Genomic DNA, 27,212 nt, shown 5'->3' with positions numbered 1-27,212 from the left:
ATGGACTGTAATGATTTGTATATTATCCTTGATGCAGTGTTTTTTTTTACATACTCAATATGTACTCGATCTTTTGGAAAACCCTTTTTTATCCATGTCATAATCTACTATTTACGCCTAGCATTTCTCATATCTCCAGCCTGCTGCCAGAGTACAACCCCGCGGGCTCAGGCGGGCATATGCTATGATGACCAGTCGGGGTCCGACCACTTGACCGAAGGTCCGCGAGGCCGAGGGTCCGCGAGACCGAGGGACCGCGAGACCGAGGGTCCGCGAGACCGAAGGCCCGCGAGACCGAAGGTCCGCCAGACCGACTTTTTTTCCCTTCATCGGTTGCCGCGGTCGATTGGTTTAAGACGCCTCGTTGCAGTGGCGTAACAGGCATAGGCGGCGGAAGCGGGGGGGACGTGTCCCCCCCTAAATTTTTTTTATTACCTTTTTTTTTTTGCTTGTCAATTTTTTTTCCTGCGTCCCCCCCCCATAAATTTACGTGGCCCCCCCCCTGAAACGTGCCTTGTTCCCCTCCCCCTAAAATTTAGGTTGATGACCTTTTCTTTTTTTTTTCTTTTTTTGCTTGTCAAAATTTTTTTAAAATGTGTCCATCCCAAAATTTCAGGTGGACACCCCCTAAATTTATTGGCTTCCGCCGCCAATGGTAACAGGTGCCTGTTAACGGGAGGGGGTGCCAAATAATTCCCGGTAACTAAATAGAATAAGTGGCGTTGCTAGGATTTCATGACTCATGAGAAAGAGACACATATCTCACCAATAAATTATAATGCGAGCACGCCTGCTCACCACCGCCCTAGCGGTGGTGCGAAACACGTACTGCGCGCACGAAACGTCTCTCTAGGAGGGTGTGGTGCAGGGAGGGGTGTTTCTGCTACTTACAGTATAAACTTACGATCAGAGGCGTCGATCCTGGGGGGATGGGGGGCAAACATATCGTTTACCCCCCCCCCCATAATTCCAGATGTGTAAAAATAAAATAAGATTGTAATGTAAGACAGAAATCGGCAAGCGAAATTGAGATGCACAACTCGTTCTTCATTCAAAATCGTGCTCAAAATGTCCGTTTTTCAGAGTGGAATATATAATTTTTCAGCTTGCGTTTCGCGCTTGCATCACTTCTTTAGCATGATTAAATAGGTGAATAGAATGTCTCGTTTTCAGGTAAACCTAAAAAAAAACTTCCGCTTTGATTTGCAATAATATTTGGTTGGATATACATCTTGTTCTTTATTAAAAACATCCATTAAACTGTCAATTTTTTCAGATCGAAATATCAAAATTTTCAGCTCGCGCGCTTGCGTCAATATTGTTCTTTTAGTTACCCATCTTAATCATTGTTACCAAAATGCTTGGAATATCAAGCTTTCAACCGGCAACCGTTGAAGGGAAAAAAAGGCGGTCTTGCGGACCTTCGGCCTCCGGTCTCGCGGACCCTCGGTCTAGCGTAGCTTCGGTCTAGCGTGCTGTCACCGAGCAGTCGTACATGCACGAAAGCGGAATTTAATCTCACGACTTGGAGTGGCATTTATGGTGTCGCATAAAAGAGTTTTGCACACGCGAAAAGCAGATGTATAGGGCCTGTAACACTAAGCTTAGCAATGATTATAGAACAGTTTTTTAAGTACGATTCTATTGACTATAATATACAATCAATCTTAAAAGTAGTTTGCATGATTAATCGTTAAACCATTGTTTACGGGACCTTAATGTCTGTGTCCCTCAAACTTTTTCATGACAGTTTATCACAAATTTAGGCTCGCGCTCTGCGCTCGCATTAATTGTTAAAAAAAATATACTTACCTGTTCGTAATCTGTTCTGCATCCTGTTAGTAATTACAAAAGTGTTTGAATTGTCTAATTTTCAGGCCTTAATATCATCCGATTTTCGTGTAATGTTTAGTGTCATGCTTGCTAGGTCTGTCCTCTTTTTATTCAAATCATTTTTGTGAGTTGGGCTTGTCCTTAAAGCTAGGGTTACACAAAAACCGAATTCTCCAGAATAAATTTGGACCGATTCTGCCCAAATCCGTCCTGATTCTGATGGTTTCTGTGGATTCGAATGTTTCCGAATCCCTCCCAATTTTTTTCGCAATCGCGGGGGAGAAAAGAATACGCCCGAACCACCCGAATACATGTATTCAGATGAATTCACAGCTGATTCGGTTCCGGTGTAACCTTAGCTGAAAGCTACATTTTTGTTGTTGGTCATGTGCAGGTGAAGTGGTCCATATCACAGTGCTGACCCAAAAATATACCACGATAGAGACATCCTCTGGTGTACATGTACAGTACCAGTGCTACCGCAGTAAACCGGACAGAGATGCCTCATTGTCATTTGGACGATCTGTACCTATAACAACCAATAGATCACCACCAAGTGATCAGGCACATCATAAATTTCAACATGTCAGAGTGGTCAACTTCCCTAACAGCGATAATTGGCCTTCAGATGGTTTTGGTCCCTTCTACTGTGAAGCTAAAAAAGAGGATCGAGAAATAACAAGGATTACTACATTTTTCCAGAGAAGTGATGGTATGAAACATTATACAGTTTGTTTCAGTCTAAATTGGGAAAAATAAGTGTCAATACTTGCATTTAGATTAACAGTTCAAGAATTTCTTAATTTTGATGGATTTAAATCAAGGGGACTATGAAAAGGCTTAACTGGATATTCTTAAAAGGAAGTAATGCAATATAGCCGATTTTATTATTATTATTAATATTATTATTCTTTTCATCATCATTATCATCATTATTATCACTGTTATCATCACCATCATGTTCATCATCATCATCAGTAGTAGTAGTGGTATGATTTTCATTATCATGATAATTTTGTTTACAAATACGGTTTTTCCTGACACGTGTCATATTCTTTGATATTTTCATGAAATTATTTGCAGTCATGACTCATTATATTTTCGGGATTCTTACACTCAAAGAAGCAAATACAAAGCTCTGAAATGATATGTTCTGTAACTTGTCAAAATTGTTTAACAATAGCTAGAACATAAAAAAACTTGATTAAATGTAAACGAAATACAGTGAAAGTTTCAAATAGTAAGTAAACATAAGGTTTGAATTTCAGGGTTCACTCAAGCATAGAAGTGCATGCAGACTGTACAACTGCAGTGAAGTTTTCATGTTGTCCAGATAAAATGATGTCAGAGAAATTCCTTTTATCTTGTACTAGTACTTGTAAACTATCTTCCTCCGATCTTCGGAGATCGGCGGCAGCAAAGGAAGAGGGCAGAGAGTGAGGGGAAAGAGGATAGAGGATGCAAGGAAGGGGGGGGGGTCATTTCCAGTTAAATCATTTAGGATGAATGCAGGCAAGTCAAGGTTGTCAACATGTTGTAGTAGGTCAAGACGCTGCCTCAAGAAGACTTGACATGAGCCAAGAAAGTGGGTAGTGGTTTCTTCCTCCAGAGAGCAGAGCCTGCAGGTTGGGTCTGTCGGTGTTCTGTGACTAGGCGTCTTTGTGTGGGATAAGTGGACGTAAGCAGCTGAGCACGTAAAATCACAGCTGATCGAAGATGGGTCGGTAGTGAACATGGTGAAGAAGGGTAAAGTAACGATATCATGGGAAGCATTGATAGGTTACTCCGTAGGCTGAGGGATGAGAATTTCTCATTGCACACTCTGGCTTCTTCCATTTCAATCATACACTTTGGAATTGTAGATTTACTAAGGATTGCCAATTGTGGCACAAATCCCTTACAAAGTTAAATTTATCAGATCATTTAAAACACAGGTTGTTCATAATCATCTGGAGTTAGTAAATAGAATAATTTTCTTCACCTCTAAAGCATGATATTTTAAAACAAACTTGTGATATATTCGGCGTTCCATAATTTGAGATCATAGTTAAAGACCATGATTTAAGTTAAATCAGACATGGACAACTGAATTTTGATAATAATCACAATTGCACTTATTGTTACAGGATAAGATATATTGCATACAGATTTTTTTGGGTCAACTTTATGTTAACAGCTAAATTCTTACCAAGTGATGGATTGTTTACAAAGACAGTCAATGTGAATGACACAGGGGTGGTGATCTCAATGACTAATCGATACCAACCTGATGATAATGGCAATGTGATTACATGGAAGAAAGATGGTGGTGTTTTTCTTACACAATTTGAGGGACAGACCAATATCAGCTTCCAAAACCCGATCCGGATATCAGACCAAGGGATTTATGAGATCTACTACGCTGGCGAGAGAGGTCAGAACAGAGGAGGAATATACAGACTCATAGTCAGAGGTATGGTTAATTCTCTTCTTTTCACATTTAAGTTCCCCTCACATCTAACCGAATTGCCTGATATATGCCTTGCGAAGGCTGGCGAAAGGCATTTTTTTTTTTATCGTTTTCAATGATAGCTGATAGTAAATCATATTTACCCTTCGTGTTTGGGTTCGTACATCTTCTGAATTAATAGCTGCGATTTTTCAAATTCGCGCGGAAATTTTGAACATGTTTAAAATTTCCCGACGAATGGAAAAATCGTTGGTCATCTGTTTGAATTCGCATCTCTGATTTAGTCTACTGTTATCATTCGTTCATTGTTCGTGTGTTTTTGTCGCGCACAGTCCCTCTTCGCGCTTTTGCCAAAGCGGACCGATCTCGTAACAATCAGTAACGAAGCAACAAGATGACACATCGAACAAGATTGCCTGATCTATTCGCTCGTCTTCGTTTCTAATCGCACGCCATATCAAACCATTGTTCACTGTTCCTTCGTCTTATTGGGTTATATAAACCAGGCGCGGATCGAGGATTTCGTAGGGAGGGGGGATCAAATTCGACCAGATTTTGGCGCCCCTGTGTACTTTTCGGAAAAAAGGCGGCCCCTACCTCCCCCAGGCAATCATAAGTGCCTTAAATGCATGTTCAATTATCTTATTTCATAGGCACATGAATCAGGGGCGGATCCAGTCTTCGCCAATAAAGGGGCCCGGAAATATTTTTTCAGCCATATTTTCCCCGGTCGGCCGCTCGAAGATGTTTTTTTTTCGTTTGTTTCTTTGAAGGAGGTATAGTCCTATAAGTCACTTCTTAGCTTTATTCTTTAAATCAAAATAAATGTGTAATTTCATTAATCCTTATTTTATAATGCCTGCGCGAAGCACGAGCAATTTTTTTTAAATTGTATGTATTTTTTCTAAAATTTGAACATTCTGAAAAAAAGATGTGCCTGCAATACTACGAACGCGAGTAGACTTTTTTGCTAAACGTTTTGAACTGATCGGAAAGGTAGGCCTACCATTCCTGTTAAAGACTGTATACAGTTAGCCATGAAGACGTTATATATTCAAACAATCAAATAATGCGAGTGCGAAGCGCGAGCTGAAAAATTTTGACATTTCTACATAAAGAATGGAAAACTTTAATCAGTTTTTGTAATCATGAACAGGATAGCTATACAGTATAACTAAACAATTGGTGCGAGCGCGAAGTGCGAGCGAAAAAAATCTAGATTTAGACCTAGAACGGGACACTCTTTTCATGTTTCCTAAATCATGAAAAAGATGAGTAAGAGGGGATCTTCCTACATTAATAATGCAAGCGCAAAGCGCGAGCAGAAAATGTTTGTATACGTTTTGAACTGATCGAAAAGTGCCTTTTAAGGACTGCTTGCATTTAGCCATGAAGACATTACATATTTCATCAATCAAATAATGCGAGCGCGAAGCGCGAGCTGAAAATTTTCGACATATCTAGTTCTAGACCTAGAACGGGACACTCTATTCACGTTTCCTAAATCATGAAAAAGATGAGTAAGAGGGGATCTTCCTACATTAAAAATGCGAGCGCAAAGCACGAGCAGAAAATGTTTGTATACGTTTTGAACTGATCGAAAAGTGCCTTTTAAGGACTGCTTGCATTTAGCCATGAAGACATTACATATTTCATCAATTAAATAATGCGAGCGCGAAGCGCGAGCTGAAAATTTTTGACATTTCTACATAAAGAATGGAAAACTTTAATACACTTTACTTAATTACAGAAAAAAAACAATTCGAATCTGTACTGATTCCCAATATTTATCACACAAAAATCCATTATTCCATAAACTAAAGACTGTAACAGTATTTCACATAAATACACTTCAAAGTTTACTACTTATGTTTAAGAACGTAAATAACATGCTCCCATCTACCTTCATCTAGAAAAATTATAGATTAAGACCTAGAACGGGACACTCTATTCATGTTTCCTAAATCATGAAGAAGATGAGTAAGAGGGGATCTTCCTACATTAATAATGCGAGCGCAAAGCGCGAGCAGAAAATTGTACACGTTTTGAACTGATCGAAAAGTGCCTTTTAAGGACTTCTTGCATTTAGCCATGAAGACATTACATATTTCACAATCAAATAAATACGAGCACGAAGCGCGTGCTGAAAATTTTTGACATTTCCACATAAAGAATGGAATACTTTAATCAGTTTTTATAATCATGAACAAGATAGCTATATAACTAAACAATTGATGCGAGCGCGAAGTGCGAGCAGAAAAATTCTAGTTTTAGACCTAGAACGGGACATTCTATTCATGTTTACTAAATCATGAAAAAGATGAGTAAGAGGGGATCTTCCTACATTAATAATGCGAGCGCAAAGCACGGGCAAAAAATGTTTATATACGTTTTGAACTGATCGAAAAGTGCCTTTTAAGGACTGCTTGCATTTAGCCATGAAGACATTACATATTTCACAATCAAATTATGCGAGCGCGAAGCGCGAGCGTAAAAAATCCAGATTTCGACCTTGAATGGGATACTCTATTCGTGTTTTGTAAATCATGAAAGGGATGAGAAAGGGGATCTTCCTACATTAATAATAAGAGCACAAAGGGCGAGCAGAATTTTTTGATATTGTGATCTGAAACTGGATAACTGAATGAAAATGCGCGCGTGTGTTTCAGATTTAGACCTAGAATCTAGGCATTCTAAACAATCTTTTATCATGAAAATAAAAGCGAGCGCGAAGCGCGAGCTTAAAATATTTGATATTCCGATCTGATATTTCAAACACTTTGTAGGAAACTTGTAAGTTGGATATAAATCGCACATGATAAAGAGCTGATATGTTTCATTATTACTTTAATTTTGAGACATAGGACCTTGACATCCTTAGGACATGTTATCATTTGAATATGATGACTATATATCTTCCTATTCATCTTGCTAAGCGCGAGATAAAACAAAAGTGACAATTTAATTATTAAATTGATATCTTAGTATTAATGCATAATGAGGGCGCGGAATCTGATGATATTATGACCTGAACACTGAACATTTCAATCACCTTTTTATTCATGAATAGGACGCATCATTAATTAGTTGATATATTTTTAACCATTAATGCGAGCGCAAATCGCGAGCCGAAATTTTTGATAAACTGTCATGAAAAGGGGATTTTAAGTAGTTTGTTATACAATCAATATTGAGACATACATAACCCGCCAATAAAATGCAAGCATAGCAGCGCTAGCTGATGCGTTTTGACAATCAGACCTGAAAAGGGATATTTTGAAAACTTTATGGAATGCATGAAAATAATAGGTACCTGATAAATCAAAATTCGCAAACGCGCAGCGCAATTGGAAAATATTCAGACCATAAAACTGACATTTTTACAGAGCATTTTTTTTAAATCAATATGTAAATCACAAAAATTAATGAAAGTTCGATTTCCAAGGAGAAATATGTTTTGTATAATGACTTCCAAACTTGATATTTAAGTTCCGTGTTGAACAGGATATTTGCATCACTTAACAGGCAATGCGAGCACGAAGCGCGAACGAAAACCTTATATAGTGACATAAAATATTTTTTTCCAAGTCTTCCTCTCATCTTATTTTATTCATTCGTCTTCCTCCTTTTCTTTTTTCTCTTTTCTTTTCCTTCCTTTTTCTTTCTTTCCCCCTTTCTTTTGCTCTACCAAAAGGGGGGTCCGGGCCCCTCGGGTCCCCACCTGGATCCGCCTATGCATGAAGAAGAGGCAATTGAATAATGGTTTTATAATGTGTTCATGAATAAATGTAATATCACTTTAAAAAATAATCAATGCGAGCGGGAAACTCGAGCGATTTCTATTTTAACAATTTGATGCTTTGAAATTTGTTTAACTTCTCATCAGAGTAGGCCCTGCTAGAATTATGTGAGCGGGAGCCAGGCGCGGATCCAGGATTTCTTAGGCGGCCCTAATTTCAAGTCAAGTAATAATCGTGCCGAAATATTGACTCCCATTGCCGAATGGGTAATGTCTAGTTCAGTTACTTCTCACAGAAACCTCTCTTGCATTGTAAGCATTCTTCGTTCTTGTGGGTACTCCCATTATTTTTTTCTTTTCTACTTTTTGCTTCAGGGGGTTGAAAAATCTTACGGGGATGACGCCCCTGTATCGCCGCGTATGAAAACTGGTTGTGCGATAACTAAATTGCATGTTCTGCATGAAAGAAAATTAATATTTTATTTTGGGTAAGATATTCTTGAAAAAAGATATAAATTTACATGTTTTTTATTATATAGTTGAGGTAGATTCAGTAGTCAGCACTCAGCATTTACTAATTGGGAGTGCACTGCCTACTTAGATCTGTAAGTGTTTGGATATAATTTATTATATAATCTTTTGTTATTCGCTTGAAATCCATTCAAAACTGTGAGTTGTCTTGTCAATCCTAATCAGCAAACATTGGCTCTTCCGCTCTTGCAACAATCATATAAAGTATCAAAAGGTTAAGTATCTTATAATCTTGCTCAAATTTTATATACTCCAAATAGATTTTCAAAAGAAACAGAATGCGTGTAAACGGTGTATATAAAAAGAATATAAGATACTAAAGATAAATATACTGTAAAAATATACTTTATTGTCAGTGTCTTTATAAATATGAAAACAACGCTCTTAGGTTCGAATCATTTTGGACGATAAGTTCTTATCTCTCTCTTTCATACAATACTAGTGGTTGGAAACGAAAAGGTGTCGTATCATCAACTGTATATAGCTGTCTTTTACGCATTACTACATGAAACAAAAAACGATATAAACCATACAGTTATTTCAGTTATTTGAGTATTTGACGATTCGTCAAAAAATAAAAAAACACATCCCAAACTTTCACCATTACAATGAAAGTATCATTTATTCTTTTACATATTGCACACTAAGAAATAAAGGTTCAAAATTGAACCCCGAAAGGTTCATGCAAAATCAGCACCCTATGTGTTCAAAAATTGAACCCTGCGGTTGGGGTTCATTTTTGCACCCTGCGGGTTCAAAACTGCACCCTAAATTTCGAATTGAACCCCTATGGGTGCAATATTGAACCCGCAGGGTGCAAAAATGAACCCCAAATCAGGGGTTCAATTTTTGAACCCATAGGGTGCCTATTTTGCATCAACCTTTCGGGGTTCAATTCTGAACATTTATTTCTTAGTGTGTGCAAGTAAACTTCAACATTTCTGTAAATAATATCTATCAATATATCCATCAGTGTTGTAGTCAAGGCCAAGGCTTTAATACCCAATACCAAGGCTTCAATCCCCACGGCCAAAGCCTAAAAACCTCAAGGCCAAGGCATTTCAAACTTTCAATATATGGAACAATGAGTCAACAACAAGGCGGCAGTTCGAATATCAGTTCGGCGCCTCTACATCTAGGTCTATCATCAATTTGGCCCCCCCCCCTTCGAACATCATTTTGGCATCCCTTCTAACTCAATTTGCCTTCCCTAGTTCGAATATCATTTCGCCCCCAAGCTCGAGTATCAATTTGGCGCCCCCACTTCGGACATCATTTCGGCGCCCTCCTAGTTCGAATATCATTTCGGCGCCCCTACATGTAGGTCGATTATCAATTTGCCCCCCCCCCCCGTTCGAACATCATTTTGGCATTCCTTCGAACTCAATTTGCCTTCCCTAGTTCGAATATTATTTCGCCCCCCCCCCCTAGTTCGGGTATCAATTTGGCGCCCCCACTTCGAACATCATTTCGGCGCCCTCCTAGTTCGAATATCAATTCGGCGCCCCTACATGTAAGTCCAACATCAATTTGGCGCCCCTAGTTGAATATTAATTTGGCGCCCCTACATGTAGGGCGATCGCCCCCCCCCCGTTCGAACATTAATTCGGCCCCTAGTTCGAACATCATTTTGGCATCCCTTCGAACTCAATTTGCCTTCCCTAGTTCGAATATCATTCCCCCCCCCCCCCTAGCTCGAGTATCAATTTTGCGCTACCCTAGTTCGAACATCAATTCGGCGCCCCCCCCCCCCTAGTTTGAGTATCAATTGGCGCCCCTAGCTCGAACATCGATTCGGCCCCCCCTCCCCAGATCGAGTATTAATTTGGCGCCCCCACTTCGGACATCATTTCGGCGCCCTCCTAGTTCGAATATCATTTCGGCGCCCATACATGTAGGTCGATTATCAATTTGCCCCCCCCCCCCCGTTCGAACATCAATTTGGCCCCCAGTTCGAACATCATTTTGGCATTCCTTCGAACTCAATTTGCCTTCCCTAGTTCGAATATTATTTCGCCCCCCTAGTTTGAGTATCAATTTGGCGAACCCTACCTCGAACATCGATACGACCCCCCTCCCTAGTTCGAGTATCAATTTGGCGCTCCCACTTCGAACATCATTTCGGCGCCCTCCTAGTTCGAATATCATTTCGGCGCCCATACATGTAAGTCCAACATCAATTTGGCGCCCCTACTTGAATATTAATTTGGCGCCCCTACATGTAGGGCGATCATCACCTCGCCCCCCCCCCCCGTTCGAATATTAATTCGGCCCCTAGTTCGAACATCATTTTGGCATCCCTTCGAACTCAATTTGCCTTCCCTAGTTCGAATATCATTCCCCCCCCCCCCCTAGCTCGAGTATCAATTTTGCGCCCCCCTAGTTCGAACATCAATTCGGCGCCCCCCCCCCCCTAGTTTGAGTATCAATTGGCGCCCCTAGCTCGAATATCGATTCGGCCCCCCTCCCCAGATCGAGTATTAATTTGGCGCCCCCAGATCAAACATCATTTTAACATCCCTTCGAACATCATTTCGGCGCCCCCCTAGTTCGAATATCAATTCGGCGCTCCTACATGTAGGTCCAACATCAATTTGGCGCCCCTAGTTCGAATATCAATTCGGCGCCCCAACATGTAGGTCGATCATCACTTCGGCCCCCCCCCCGTTCGAACATTAATTCGGCCCCCAGTTCGAACATCATTTTGGCATCCCTTCGAACATCATTTCGGCGCCCTCCTAGTTCGAATATCGATTCGGCGCCCCTACATGTAGGTCCAACATCAATTTAGCTCCCCTAGTTCGATTTTCCCCCCTTTTTCTTCTTTTCTTTCCCCTTTCTTTTTTTTTCTTTCCTCCCTCTTCCTCTCTCTCCTTTTCTTTCCCCTCTTCCTCTTTTTCCCCCCTCCCCTCCCTTTTCTTCTCTTCCTTTCACCTTTTCTTCCCCCTTCTCTCTCTTTTTTCCTCTTCTTTCTTCCCTCTTCCTCTCTTTCCTTTTTTTTCTCCTTTTCCTCTCTCTTCCCCCCTCTTCCTCTTTTTTTCTCCCTCTCCCTCCCTTTTTCTTCTCTTCCTTCCCCCTCTTCCTCTTTCTTTCCCCTCTTCTTCTCTTTTTTTTCTTTCCCTTCTTCTTTTCTTTCCCCTCTCTTTTTCTTCTCTTCTTTCCTTCCTCTCCCTCCCCCTTTCTTTTCCTCTTTTTCCTCCTTTTCTTTCCTCTTTTTTCTCTCTCTTTTTCTTCTCTTCCTTTCCCCTCTTCCCCTCTCTCTCTTTTTTTTCTCCTTTTCCTTTCCCTCTCTTTTTCCTTCTCTTTCTTTCCCCTTTTCCTCTCTCTTTTCCTTCCCTTCCTTCCCCCTCTTCCCTTTTTCCTCTTTTCTTTCCCCCTTTCCTCTCTTTTTCCCCTCTTCTTCCTTCCCCTCTCCCTCTCTCTTTCCCCCTCTTCTTTTCCACCTCTCCTCTCTCTTTTTTCCTTTTTCTTCCCCCCTTTTCCTCTCTTTTTTTCTTCCTTTCTTCTTTTCTTTCCCCTCTCCCCTCTTTTTCTCTTTCTTTCTTTCCCTCTCTCTTTTTTTTTAGCCGAAAGAGGGGGGGGGGGCCAAGGCCCCCTCGGCCCCCCCCATGGATCCGCGCCAGATCAACCCTTTGCTCGCCTTCGGCAGCAATTTTCTCAAAGAGGTGAACCGAAAAATCGATATCCTTTGCATCTCACATTTATCCTTCGCTTATTCGTTGATAAAATTTGACAATAGTTACAGATCGAATGATTTGACGGAAATTTTCGTTGAATTCGCGTGCATTTCGTTCATTTTCCCATTCGTCACTCTTCGTCCGCCTACATTCCGTCAGGTGTGAGGGGGCTTTAAGAGGAGCATATTCGCTCCATTGTTTGCATTTATTTGCCTGAAATTGTGTTTGGGCAGTTCATATTTTGACTTTTGCATTCATTCAGGAGTGTTTTTCACGGACAGTTGCGAAACGCGAATATTAAAAGGTATGTAATTTGCACCGACGCGTCGAAAAGTTGGCCGTGGCAAAATCAAAGTGCGCCAAAAGTTTTGGCAATTTAAGATCTAATTTTTGTCATGCCCAGTTGAAAGACAACACTTTGAACAATAATTCTGTAAAATATTTTGCCTTGGAATGTGCATTAAATTGATTAATATCCTACTTCAAATAGGAAAATGTGACATTTCTCGAGTTTTCGCGGATATGATTACCAAATTGCACAAAAGTCATTCCGCTGAAGGTTTTCCTTGTATAAATCTGAAATAGCTACAACAGAGACCTGACATTTTTTTTGTGTGTGAATGGATTAAAAGAGATAAAATACACCTTTCATGTGGTTTATACGATGATTTATTCCTCGAACTAAGCTGATTATTCCTATTTTTCTAAACATTTATTATAAGAAATCAGATTTCCGTCTAAATTCTATGGCCACCGTTAAATCTGATGTCTAAGCTTCGGGTTGATACTAGATTTAGCTGCAACACTTAAAAAACCCGTGATTTTACAGAAAAATAAACAGAAGATTTTGCAGAAAGCAATAACAGAATCATTCTGTAAATTCATAAAACAGGAATTTTTCTGTAATTTAACATAACAGGTCTGTTCAAAAAAGGGGAAAAGGGTGTTTTATTCAAGGAAATTTGTAAGATTCCATACACCAAATACCAAATTCCTGTAAGATTACGCAATTCAATAAGATTACAGATGATCTCGAGACTCTGCTGCAGGAACTTCTTTTATTTTAAGGATAAATTTTCTAACAGTGAACCTCCTGCAACTTTTGATGTAAGAGCCGATTTAACTTTACACATCACCCCCTAAAAACGGTCTTTATTATGGCTAGACTTCGTAATTCCGAAGGTACGTACATGTAAATCCGAAGATTCGTTCTTCCGAAAGTTCGTAATTCCGAAACACGTAAATTGACTATACCTCGATGTTCGTTAATCCGAAAACGAACAAGGGTCCGTTAATCCGAACATTTGTAGTGTTATTCCGAAGGTTCATTAATCTGAAGGAGAAAATAAAATAGGCTTCATTATTTTAAAGCTTCGTTAGTCCGAAAGTTCGTTAATCCGGAAACAAAATAAGGTTCGTTATTCTTATGGTTCATTAATCCGAATATGCAATAAATTTCGTTATTGCAAAGGTTTGTTAATCCGAATAATGAAATAATCAGTGGCGATGCCGGGAAAAATAAGAATGCAGGGATGCGGCGGAGCGTATTTTCTTTGGAGGAGGCAAATTCTATAAGGGCACTTTTGGTGATATTTTCACCATGAGATTGTCATGCGCGAAGTCGTCTATTTTTACTGTTATTATATTGGGCAAAGGCTTTCTGAAGAGATTTCTGATTATCATTATAAAATGAATATTTAGCCTTTTTAAGCATCTTAAAAATAGAATCTAAGGTTCTAAAACTTGCTATTTTTGTCAATTAAGAGGGTAAATAGGCCATCCTGGCGAGATGTTGCGAGCGCTAATCGCAAGCTCAAACTTTTGAAAAAATTAAAAAAGACAGGAAAATTAAACATTCCGAGCAGTTCTTGTAATCATGAAATGATGTGTATCCAAGTAAATGATTTGCACAGGCGCGAAATTCTCAATATACTAATACAAGAATAGGATCCTGTTAAGGACTGCATTTAGTGACTCATGAATTATATAGGATATTTATGTCACAAATCGTATAGTGCGAGTGCTAACATGTTAATACATAATAATAAATGCAATATCATTCAACGATGTTAATATACTGGTCTATGTGTCTGATTAGAATGTCCTGCTGGTAAGTGGGGTCCACCTGAATGCCATGGTATATGTGAAAACTGCTATAATGGTGGAGTCTGTGATGACAAGTCTGGTGTGTGTATCTGTCCTAACAACTTCATGGGAGATAGTTGTTTAGAAAGTAAGTATGGACATGGATTTGAAGAAATTTATAGGATAATCATCATCTTTGTGTTTTTTTTCAAAATACTTATTATTGATACTATTATTGCAATTATTACTATCATTGTATTATGTTATAATTATTTTCATTAGCATGACTAATCGATTGATTTTTTTTTATTGAGATCATATTGTTACCAATATCCGATTGCCAAGTTTTAAACAGTGCACACACGTGAGCGTAAGTCCTAGCACAATTTTGTCTCGCCTGCATAGCAGAGCGAGACCAAAGGCACAGCTTTTCCGACGGCGATGGCGGCGGCGTCAACATCAATCTTAACCTAAAGTTAACATTTTGAAATGACATCATAACTTAAAAAGCATATGAACCTAGTTCATGAAACTTAACCATAGGATTAATCAAGTATCACTAAACACCCTGCCTGAGTTTCAGGTCACATGACCATGGTCAAAGGTCAATAAGGGTCAATGAACTTAGACCATTGGGTGAGAATTATTTTCAAAATCTTAACCGAAGGTTAAGTTTTTGAAACGACATCATAACTTAAAAAGTATATAGTCTTAGTTCATGAAACTTAGGCATAAGATTAAACATGTATTAGCAAACATCCTGCTTGAGTTTCAGGTCGCATGAACAAGGTCAAATGTCATTTAGGGTCAATGAACTTTGGTCAAGTTGGGGGTGTTTGATGAATTACCATCATAACTTTCAAAATTTATGAATCTAGTTAATTAAACTTGGACATTAGTTCCATCAATATCCTGTGCTAGTTTTAGGTCACATGACCAAGGTCAAAGGTCATTTAAGGTCAATAAACTTAGGCCATGTTGGGGTGATTGTTGAATTGCCATCCATCATAACTTTGAAAGTTTATGGATAGAGTGAATGAAATGTGGACATGGGAGTAGTTGACAAGTCTTAAGCCACCGTTCAAATGTCATTTATGGTCAATGAACGTGGTATTATGTCATATGAATTATTATTTTATAGCAGTTTTCAAAGTTAGCACTGCTGCTATATTAAATCGCGTAATGCAGGCGAGACTGCCAGAGGCATTCCACTTGTTATTGTTCAAATATCTTTGAAAAATATATGAGCTAATAATGCAGGTGAAATGGTTGATTTTTAGTTCATTTACAATTTTGATAATTAATACCATTATAAAACCTAAATAAGTTGATTGATGTTAAGCTTTGTTAAAAGTTATATCACTGATGTCCTTGAGTTTGGAAGTACAAAATCAGGAATGCACCATGTAATATATCTCTCCATCATTTCCAATTCAAACGTTTCTTCAGTTTGCAGGAATAAAGGAGGGAATAAGTTTGGATTAACCTGTGAATTTTTTTGCTCAAGTCGTAACTTGCCCACTAGCTGCCGTTATAATCTGTTTTGCCTACCTGATCCTTATGGATGTTCGTGTGATGTTGGTTCTCAAGGTCTTGCATGTGATAGTGGTAAGTCTTAAAATTTTGGTAAATTTTGTTCCAGTTAGACTGGTATATTTTAATAAAGAAACACATAAAAAGTATTGAAATCTAAAAGATTAAATCAGTTTAGAACCTGCTTTTTTACTTCAGTTACAGCTGGAACACTAGTTGCATCTTTACAAAGCGGGAATTTATTCGTTGATTTCGAACTACTAAGTGTGATATACTAGTAGTAATAATAATTATTTTTAAATGCCTATTATTATTATTATTATAATAGGCATTTATATAGCGTTTTATCAATCTACGACTGTTAAAAGCGCTTCACAATTATTATTACCGGGTCGCTGGATTCATAGCACTTCATGCAGCCTGTTAGGCCCTTACTTGCTAAACCAACCACAATAACAGTTGTTTCCTACCGGTACCCAATTAGCACCTGGGTGAGAGTGGTAAAGTGTGGATTGACGCCTTGTCAAAGGGCGCTAGGCCATGGTGGGATTCGAACACTTGACCCTCTGATTACAAGGCGAGAATCAGAACCGCTACACCACGGCACTTCCACACTAGTTCCACTAGTATATCTTATTGTGCTAACTGAAACACAACACATCTGTCTCGACCATGCCTTTTCCTAGCATATTAATTCAATGAACATATATATATGCATTTTTTTAATAAAGTGAAGTAATGTAGGTGAAAAACAAGAATAAAAGGAAAATGAGGGGGAGGAAGAGGATGTGCAGGAAGAGGAAAGAGAAAGATATGGAGGCTACGGAAATTAAGGTACAAAAGGGTTTTTTGTTAAAAATTAGGAATAATGATTATATACTGTATATTAATTGTGTCCTAAACTGTCTCTCAGGTTGTGATGTTGGCACATACGGTCCAGGGTGCTCACAAACATGTCACTGTGCTAATGTATCATCATGTAACTCTTTTAGTGGAATATGTACTACAGGTGGATGTCAGTCTGGCTGGTCAGGGGACAACTGTCAAAGTAAGTCTATATTAAAAGCCATTCTAACAGAGCACTCTTTTTATTCTTAAAAAATATACATATTTGCATATATATAAGTGGGGATCTTACACTTACTCTCTCTCCCTATACATACATGTAATCCGGCCTCTGTATCCACAACATGAAAATAATCCGTGCAAACAATATATTAAAGTCACTGTCTAATACAAGAGTATCTGCTTGTTGATGATCTGAGCTAATAGAGAAAAACACAAGAATCAATGAAAAATAATATGGTACAGTTTGGAAATTGCTTGTGTGAAGAAAATGCTTGCTCGAAATACAATACTTGTTTGAAATGAAATGTTCTTACATGATGGTTTATCCGGGGATATAAATCATGATTTGTAAATTTACTATGACTACTTTAACAGTTATGTTTTCTTTTCCTTGCAATTCCTAAGTTCCTGATACCTGTGAAGCTGGTTACTATGGATCTCAATGTACTGATAAGTGTCATTGCATGGATAATGTATCATGTGATAAAGCAACAGGAGCATGTCCTCAGAAGTGTGCCATAGGATACAGCGTACGTGATGGTCAGGAAAATTGTCTAGGTGAATGATTTCATTTCATTTAATTTCATTTATTTATTCTAATTTTAAAACAAATATAATATACATAACAAATGTATTTGTAAGCATAGTATGTCAATAATGAAAATAAATATCTAACATAAGTATTTAACATAAGATACACTACAAAATGTAAAAAAAGGGAGGAGCCTAAATAAAAAGCAGAGCTTGTAGAAAATTAGGCTCCCATTGGGAGAAAATATGAGTTGTTACTTTGAGCGAGAAATGTGGAAACGAATACATATTTTATTACTTAGATTGATTTACACAAAATATATAAAAATGCATCAAGTTACCAGAAAATGATGGAGTAGAAAAGGAATAATAATAAAATTAGTAAGATAAAATGAAAATGGAAAACGACCAAACAGACGGAGGGGGGGGGGGGGGTCAAGTGATAAGTAATAGCGAGTAAAAGAAACACAAAAATAGAAAAACATAATTATGATTATTTGCAGTCATCAGTACGATCCAGCATTGTACCTCTCTAAGAGGTATAACTAAACCCTATCAAGGCCGGGGTATTTTGAGAGTTCCTATGGCCGGGGGGGGGGGGGCCTCACAGGCCCCCCCCCCCAAGATCTCGGCCGTCGACCGCGCGATCGCGCCAAAAATTGCCACGCGGGTTGCCTAGGACATAATCTACAAGATTGTTTAGTAATTTATTTCATGCGAATCGCTATTAAGTGATTATGCTAATTTATGCGTAATTAGTATGCGAAATCATACTTTTTCCTCTAACTCCCTAAATAAAGCTCCAAATGTACTAATTTTTGGTATAGAAACTCTTTGTGGTGTCTTTAGCAAGTGTACATGAAAAAAATTGTGATATCAAATCATTTTCTTATGTATTATATTGTTTTGTGCAATTTCTTATGTATTTCTTTGTTTTTTTGACCTTTTGTTTTTCATTGTTTTTTTCAATGAAATTTGTTGGGGACTCTTGTTTGATCATAAAAAGCATAAAATGAATACATTTAGACTAGCAATACTAAAAATAATCATACATTTATGAATTTTGGTTGAAAACACAATTTGCATTGACTTTGTACACGAAATCACGTTTTTGAGCCATTTTCGTTCTGACATGCACTTACTCAATGTTGCGTAATTTCGGAACCACGTACCCGGGTGACGCAAAATTGGTCTCAAAAGTTGCGCAAGACTTAAAAGTAAAAAGTCAGCGAGCGGCGCGGTCAAAAAATTTCGCACGGCCAAAATATCGCGCGATTCGTTGAGGGGGGGGGGGCTCCGAGGCCCCCCCCCCCGGCCTAGATAGGGTTAAGCTTACGTTTGAAAGAATAGACAGAGGGGCTATCAACCATTTCGTTATTTAGGCTGGGTCCTGTTGTAGTAAAAGTGTTATTAGCAAGAACGATTCGGGTTTTTGGGAGGTGGTAATGGTTAGCTTGTCTAGGTGAATGGGATTGTAAAATGAAATTGCCTTGAAATAATGGCGCAAAGGCATCTGGTAAATTATCATTCTTAAGTTCGAACATAGATATACCAAGGTTGTACACATATAAATCAGTTTCATTCCAGATTTTGCAATTATAAAAAAGTTCATATGTATGAACACGAAATCCAGCATTATCGATTTTTCTTATAACACGCTTTTGGACAATGTTAATTTTGTCGAAGAGGGTATTGGAGCTATTAACCCAAGTTAGAAGTAGGGCAAGATTAGAGCAGAATAAATATACGCAACGCATGAAAGGGTACAAAGTGTTTCAGTTTGTTTATCACACCAGTGTTACGAGATAATATCTTACATGAGGAATCAATCTGTACCGGCCATGTTAGCTTACTGTCGATATACATGTATATACCTAAATATTTGGTAGAATCAACCTGGAAGATGTTTTTATTATTCATAAGTATACGTAAAGTGGGAACCGAGTTGCTGAATAGCATAAACTTAGTTTTATCAACGTTAAGGGACAATTTGTTATTTGTTATCCAATCAAAAACAGCTGTTAGTTCAGTATTAATGATATTTAAAAGGGTATTGGGGTTATGATGGGAGCAAAAAATATTGGAGTCATCAGCAAAAAGAATAAAAGATAACACTGAAGAGGAATTCTGTAAATCATTGATATACGAAATAAAGAGGAGCGGGCCTAATAATGAACCTTGTGGGACTCCATATCTAATGGGTTGAGGGGTTGATACAGCAGCATTAATTCAGACATATTGTTGTCTATCATAAAGGTAGTCCCCGAATCACTCCATTTCATTCACTCATACTCGATTTATCAAAGAATACAGCCAATATTCTTGCAAATATTTCACATTCTTCTATTCATTTTTGTAGGCATATAACAGTCTAGGATTGTTTTAATTTTGCCCTGTCCAAAAAGGAATGTGGCTTCACCCATCGAGCATACACTTATCCCCGAACACACCATCAGTTTTATCCAAATATCTACTAGTTTAATAAATGAGCATTTTCCATCATTTAGGATTTGTCCCTTGATTAATTAATATAAAGATATAAAAGAGCTTTTCTAATATTATGCAAGTCAGTTCGTCGAAACACTTATTTACTATATTGTTGCAAATTCCATTCCAAAGTTTTTTTTTCTTCATATCGCGCATGGTCTAGCACCATGCTGACCCACGTTTTAAAAAGAATATACAGAGTTAAAACAACTATAGTTTTCCCTTGGTGATGATTTCTTAAATTTTTGTTCCATTGACAAAAAAATGGAATACAAAAGATTAAGGAAATGATTACTTCCTTTCCCCCTTAAAACTTCATTTAATTTCTAAACTGTTTATTGCAATAACGGATTTTGACTTCTTTCATACCGTTGCTATGATCAGGTGATTTATATCAGACTTATATGAAATTACTTCTTAAAGATCCAGCAATAACAAATTCTGTTCCAAATTAGAAAGAAATTAACACCTGCCAATACTGCAAGTACCCTCAGTAGGTCCATGGTATTATTGACCTATTGACCTATTGACCACCACCACCACCACCACCGCCACCATCTATTTCATAATGATGTAATTTGATTCCACTTTACTACATCAAACGTTAGATATTTTTTCAAATGTTGTTCACCTAAATTGCATCATGTAGAATGTGAAGGAGGGACCTTTGGTCTGGATTGTCTTCAGCAATGCCACTGTGCTCAAGAAGCCTGTGAGATACAGAGAGGATTGTGCAATGGACAGTGTCTTGATGGCTGGATTGAACCAAACTGTCAAAGTAAATATATCCATTAATTTGTGTTTTCTTTTAACTCTTTACATAATACATTTATCACTTTGACGGCAATATTATACTGACTGTCGTTTTCATTGAGAGGCAAAATTATAAAGATGTCTATCAAATCTTTCATGAAATATTAGCAGCTGGTGAATAAAAGTGAAATAACAAGTATTGACTTCGTTTATAAATAGGATCATTAGGAATGAGAGTAGGTTTGACAATTGGCCAATTAGTTCTTTGGACAATCCATCGCCAATCTTGATGGATTAAACCACATTCTTAGTTTTCACTAAGTGGTCGTAAGACTTGAGATTAACTCATTTGAATTTGAGTGAATTGGATAGGCAAGAAACACATTGGCAATGTTTCGGGTACTGCATTGAAAGTTTTCATAGTACATATAATATTTAATTTTGATTATTGAATTGTTAGAAATGTAACCTTGACTACTTGAATTCTGATTTCACTCCTTGAATTCTATCTTGGTTATTTTAAGGAATATCACGCTATGACGTAGTAAGAGTGAATCCATACCAACCATCAATCATCACATGTTATGCTGAGGGGATCCCACTTCCTGATGCCTCATCAGTTGATCTTCGTCGGCGTACTGATACCAACACTTATAATACCACAGGAATCACCAAGCGATCAAGCTCAGTATTAGGGTCGGAACGGGCTGTTCTCTTCGATATTGAAAATGTTTATCCACCGGAAGATGGATACTATGTTTGTGGTCTCATTGTCGAAAACCAGTTCCACTCAACAACCATCACGAAAGCAACTTATGGTGAACAATATAATAATATCACTTTTATAGAAAATGATAACTTAATTTGTAATAGTTACTATGATTATCAGTCTTCATATTTTTTTATTTATTTTGAAACAGTTAAATTAATTTTGTCATGTGTTTCTTTTTTCTAATTTCTTGTGATATATGTATATATATAAAAAAATGAGCTTTAATGATAAATCGGTGACAGAAAATAGATTGAAAATAACACCACCAGTTGTCATCCTAATCTTTTAAGAAACAGCTAATGATACTGATTTTTTTCACTGATAATGTCAGTGAAAATGAAAAAAAGAAAATCAGAAGCATCTTATTTGTGAGCCAAAATAAAAAGAGGAAATATCTGGTAAGTGAAGACCAGAGGTGATGCCAGAGATAACAGGTCAGATTTTAACAAGAGAACAGAATATTATCAGAAGTAATTATACCAGTTTTACTATAGTTTAATTCGTTCATCATAAGCATACTTTCATATTCTTAAGATTAACCTCCATGGAAATGCTAAGGTGCTTAAGTCATTGATAATGGAAAAATACAGGCATATAATCTGATGAATTATGTAATCTCATAGTCTGCCTCTTTTTCTATCGCTTTCAGTTCTTCCTGTCATAAGTACGGCACCATCCATTGTCAGCACCACTTCAACTACAGTAACTCTACAATGGAATGCCTGGTCTGCAGGAGAAGACATAGGAGATCCTCCCCTTGTAGGATATGATGTATTTGTAAGGAAAGGTGGCAACTGGGAATTAGATCAGAGAGTAGATGAACATCTCACTTCAGCTACTGTTAGTGACCTGACTCCTGACACAGACTACAGGTTCCGTGTTGCAGCCGTGAGGGAAGGAGAAGGTGGAACAGGACCTACGTCTCCAAGGATTGATGCAAACACTCTTTGTCTAGGTAACTTATACTGTGTATACACAGTGACTCGGCTTGGGTGTTAGAGACAAGAGCCGTGCTCAGCACGTCAATTTTATGCCGTGTAAACACGATCAGTGGATCCGCGGTCCGTGTCGAACACGGCTTTTTTGATCCGCCAAAACAACCAGCGAGCCGAGTCAGACGCGGCTATTATTTCGTGTGTAAACAGAAAGCCGTGTTGGTGTTATTATTATTATTATTAGGTACAAGGGATATTGCGGGGTAAATGTTGTTTCAGCCATACAATGTGTAAAATTGTTTTAGCATCATTGTTTTTATTTTCAACATGAGCGAAATAATTAATTTTTGTTTTGAATAAAACGAGAAAAACACAACAAGAATAACACCGAAAATTTCATCAAAATCGGATGTAAAATAAGAAAGTTATGACATTTTAAAATTTCACTTAAGTTCACAAATTGTTATTTACACATCCTGGGCTGTATGCAAATGAGGGAACTGATGACATCATCAACTCACTATTTCTTTTATGTTTTAATATATGAAATATTAAATATTCTAATTTTCCGCTCAATTTCATGTGAAAGAGGGTTTTGTTCCTGTCTGAACTTGTGGAATTACCCATAGGCGGCGGAGCAGAGGATTATCTTTTGTGTTTGGGGGGACGCAACAATAGCCGTCCCCCCCCCCCCAACACAAAAGATAATCTTCTGCTCCGCCGCCAATGGAATTACCAATATTTTAACATTTAATGGTTCGATCAAGTTGGTCCCTATTGTAAACTTTGTAAAAAAAAATCAAATATTGTATAATTCAAACAATAAAAAAACAAAAGAAATAGTGAGTGAGCGACATCATGGACTCTCATTAGCATGTAACTGAATCGATCAGTGTTGTGAAAAAAAGGGAAAGTTTAAAATGTCATAACTTTCTTATTTTACATCCGATTTTGATGAAATTTTCAGCACTATGCTTGTGGATTGTCTCTATTGATTCAAATTAACATTTTGCTGAGGTGGACTTGACCTTTAAAATTGTATTTATCATTTCAATATATATATATATATATATATATATTGCAGAACCAAGGTCTCCCCCGACTAGAATACAGGTGACATCCAACAATCCTAAAGAACTAGAAGTGACATGGGAGGTAATGTAAATGATAAAAAATGGTATCATATATTACTCTAGTACTCATTATCGTACTTATGTAGTCTAATTTCTACTACTATTAATACTGTGGCTATAGTGAGGTGGGCAAACAGAGACGAGCGAATAAAAGGCTTGTACAGAATGGTGTCAATCCATATACGTCTACAATAAATCCTATTAATCCATGTTCGTATCCGTGCAATTAATCCGATTTCATTAATCCATGAAAACCGTTTAATCAATGAAAAACGAAAAGAATCATAAATACCAGCACAATCGAACATCATTATACCAAAATATATTAAAGCAAAATCCAGGACGTAACTGATTTTAAGGGTCAAAATCCCTCACAACAACCCAATGTCCAAAATCAAATACATTGTCATGGTGCTATGTTAGGTAACTCATTGACTAAGGGAGTGCTAGCTAAAACGTGCTAATGAGTGCCACAGTGGAAATGTATGAAAAAGTGCTAACTTCCTTCTGCGTTAATTTTTGTGTGTAAACATTTCATAAATTTAGATGTACTTTCATCACAACTGTTAAAGTGTATATTGATACTACTTCTATTATCACTTCCTCTACTACTACTACTACTACTAATAATAATAATAATAGTAATGATAAAATGATTTTGATTCTACCTCTAATACTGCTATCAATACTGCCACTTTTACTCTTAATGATGTTTATAATGGTTATTAATTTCCACCATTATCATGACCAGTTCCTCTCATTGGAATCAGCAAACTGCAGGAGTGGTGTGACTCGATACAAGATCTACTATGCTCTCTCTGGTTCATCGTCCACAAACTCTCGCATAGTTTCTAATGATACCAACTCCTATACGATAACAGGGTTAGAGACCTATCTGGACTACACAATTCAAATAAGTGCTTCAAATAAAGATGAGGAAAGTGATAAGAGCAGTGAGATAATCGGCAGGACACTTGAAGAAGGTTTGGTCGATTTTTAAGCTATTTGTTTTGTGATAGCTGGCACGAGCTTCGCTATTCAAGGCAATTTTCTACATAATTACCGTTTCCCATTCCTTGCGGAAGCTTAAGATTTAATTGTTATCTAAGAAATCTTATTATTTGATATTCTTCTGGTATATTCTATCTGATTCTGTTTTTATTTGTTATATACTTTTTTTTGGGGGGGGGGGTAAACCCGCACATAAACATGATTAATGGCATGATTAATGTCACAATTTCGTTCAAGATCTTAATTTTGAACTGATTTGACCTACCAGTTTTTTTGTAATTTGATAAACGATTATTTGCCGATTTCACCTTATTTACATTATTTCTTGTTTTAATTCGATAACCATGTTTTATTCTTTTTCTCTCCGTATTACAATGAAGACAAATTTTATTCACAAATTTGATTATAATTACATATTTACATTTTTTTTCTATTTTACGTTATTCTATGTAAGCACCAGCCAATGCAGAGATCCTCACGACAGAATACAATAGCTATATAAATAAATTCAAGCGTTTCAGCTTGAAGATTTCCAGTCATTCAATTCCCTCTTTCAGTTGCACCAGCTCCTATCAACATGGCCATACCAAGAAGTACTAAAAGTTCTTTCACCGTGTCGTGGTCCACTCCTCTCCCATCGAACGTAAATGGTCGTGTTCAGATGTACACCATTCGCTTCAAGCGAAGCGATGAAGGAGATGATGGCGATTATATTATGGAAAATGCGTTGACAGATGCATTTGAAGCAGAACATACTGTGACGAATCTTCTATATGGTGTTAACTATACAGTTCAGGTAATACAACGATTCTCGGTCTCATTTCCTGTCGGTTTCTTTCATTATGCATAATAACACAACACAAGTAAAAGAACCAAAGGAGTTCATACGTTCTAAAGAAAATCTTGACAAAGTATGGACTTCGAATTATTGTATGACTATACTTCAGTACAGTTGTAAGCTATTTGAAGTGATTCTTAATTGCCAAATTGTGGATTAAAGTACAAAAATATTCATATTTCGATATCATATTAACGTATGAACGTAGGCCTGCTTCAAAGAAATTACCATTAAAAATGTCAATTTTTTATAAATGTGCCAGGTTACTCATAATTAGATTAAAGTACAAAAATATTCATATTTAGATATTATAGCGTATGAAGATAGGACTACATGTACTTTAAAGAAAATCACCATAAAAATGACAATTTTAGATAAAGACGTGCTAGGTTATTCATAATTTTACATTTCTCGGACCAATAAACAATTAAACAAAGTTCTAATAAAGTCATGACATATTACAAATTTCGAATTATTGTATTTAACTAAATAAATATGCTTCAATACGAAAACAAATTATTTGAAATGTAATTGCCGAATTGTGGTTGAAAGTACAACAAAATTGTTGTATTCAAATTAGGACACTATAGCGTATTCACTGATCATCAGATTATGGATATTTTTTTGTCATTTTCCAAGGTCCAAACTGTCAATGGAGCTGGTTCTAGTAAGTGGTCGTACCCAGTCAGAGCTAAGACCATCCTTACTGGTCATCACTGTAACGGGGCGCAAGTAGGCACTATAATTGCAGGTGTTTCAGTACCTCTTATCATCATCATCATCTTCCTCATAATTCTCAATGTTGTTACCTACAGGAGGTAGGTTATTGCAATTACATTATTTCAATAGTTTTGATTTAATTGTAAGATGTTCTCAGTAGGATGTTACTATGCCATCCAATAAAGCCTTTATTAATACAATTTGGTGAAACAAATATGAAAGAAAAACATATTTTGAATTGATTTTCAGGGCCAGACTAAGACATCCAGTCACCGCATCGTCAAAAAAAACTGCACGTGAGCCATCCCCAAGGTATGAGAACCCTGCATTTGATGCATCCATGCGCACCTGCAAAAATGTGGATAAAGACACCTACCAAGATCCCGATATCGACACCAGGGACTACTAGAACCTCAGTGACCCCAACACATATCTAGGGCTTAAGAAAACCAGCATCGATACCTCGCTTCAGAGTGTCGGCCAACCAGAGCCGGAAACCACGTATGAATGCATTTAGAATCGATTCCAATGCACAATTCGACTACCGAATTACAGAATGAAGCAAGTGCCAGAAGTGACGTGTGTGTGTGTTGTTGTTATTGGGAGGATGCGTCTGTTCGTGTCTGTGGAAGAAAGGAATAACAGTTTCCGTAATTAATAAATGGGTGAGTATGGGTATGGAAAATAAGGGTGTGTGTGTGAGTATGATATGAACAATGAATGTAAGATTGTGGGTGAGAATGGGGAACAGAATTAATATGAGGGTGTGGGTAGGGGAGGTGAGAAGAATAAATATAAGGGTTGGGTGGGTATGGGTGTGTGAATATAGTATAAAGAATCATTATGAGGGTGTAAATGATTGTGTGGGGGAGTATAGGTGTGACTGATGAATATAAGGATGTGGATGGGTATCAGTGGGAAGTATAAGATGGGGAAGTAGGTGTGTATGGATGTAAAATAAGAAAGTTATAACGTTTAAAAGTTTCGGTCATTTTTATGCAAATGAGAAAATCGATGGTGTCCCAATGTTGCAATTTTTACAGATCTGACAATAAGGACCAACTTGACTGAACCATAAAATGTTAAACATTAGTAATTCCACATGTTCAGGGAGAAA

At 37.5% G+C, this 27,212-nt stretch overlaps 1 protein-coding gene across 1 annotated transcript; it reads left to right on the top strand.

The window, feature by feature from the left end:
• Positions 1-2,245: 2,245 nt before the first annotated feature.
• On the top strand, positions 2,246-27,212 carry LOC121424580 (angiopoietin-1 receptor-like). Its single transcript, XM_041620322.1, has 14 exons — positions 2,246-2,545; positions 4,010-4,285; positions 14,328-14,462; positions 15,764-15,922; positions 16,761-16,895; positions 17,321-17,473; positions 20,583-20,711; positions 21,211-21,504; positions 22,108-22,413; positions 23,478-23,548; positions 24,278-24,509; positions 25,095-25,333; positions 26,015-26,193; positions 26,345-27,212. The coding sequence occupies exons 2-14, from the start codon at positions 4,081-4,083 to the stop codon at positions 26,502-26,504; spliced, it is 2,397 nt and encodes a 798-aa protein (XP_041476256.1). The 5' UTR covers positions 2,246-2,545; positions 4,010-4,080; the 3' UTR covers positions 26,505-27,212.

The sequence above is a fragment of the Lytechinus variegatus genome, chromosome 11 (assembly GCF_018143015.1).
Source record: "Lytechinus variegatus isolate NC3 chromosome 11, Lvar_3.0, whole genome shotgun sequence".
Lineage (NCBI taxonomy): Eukaryota > Metazoa > Echinodermata > Echinoidea > Temnopleuroida > Toxopneustidae > Lytechinus > Lytechinus variegatus.
The sequence above is the reverse complement of the archived record's forward strand: the minus strand, read 5'-3'. Positions and strand labels throughout refer to the sequence as shown.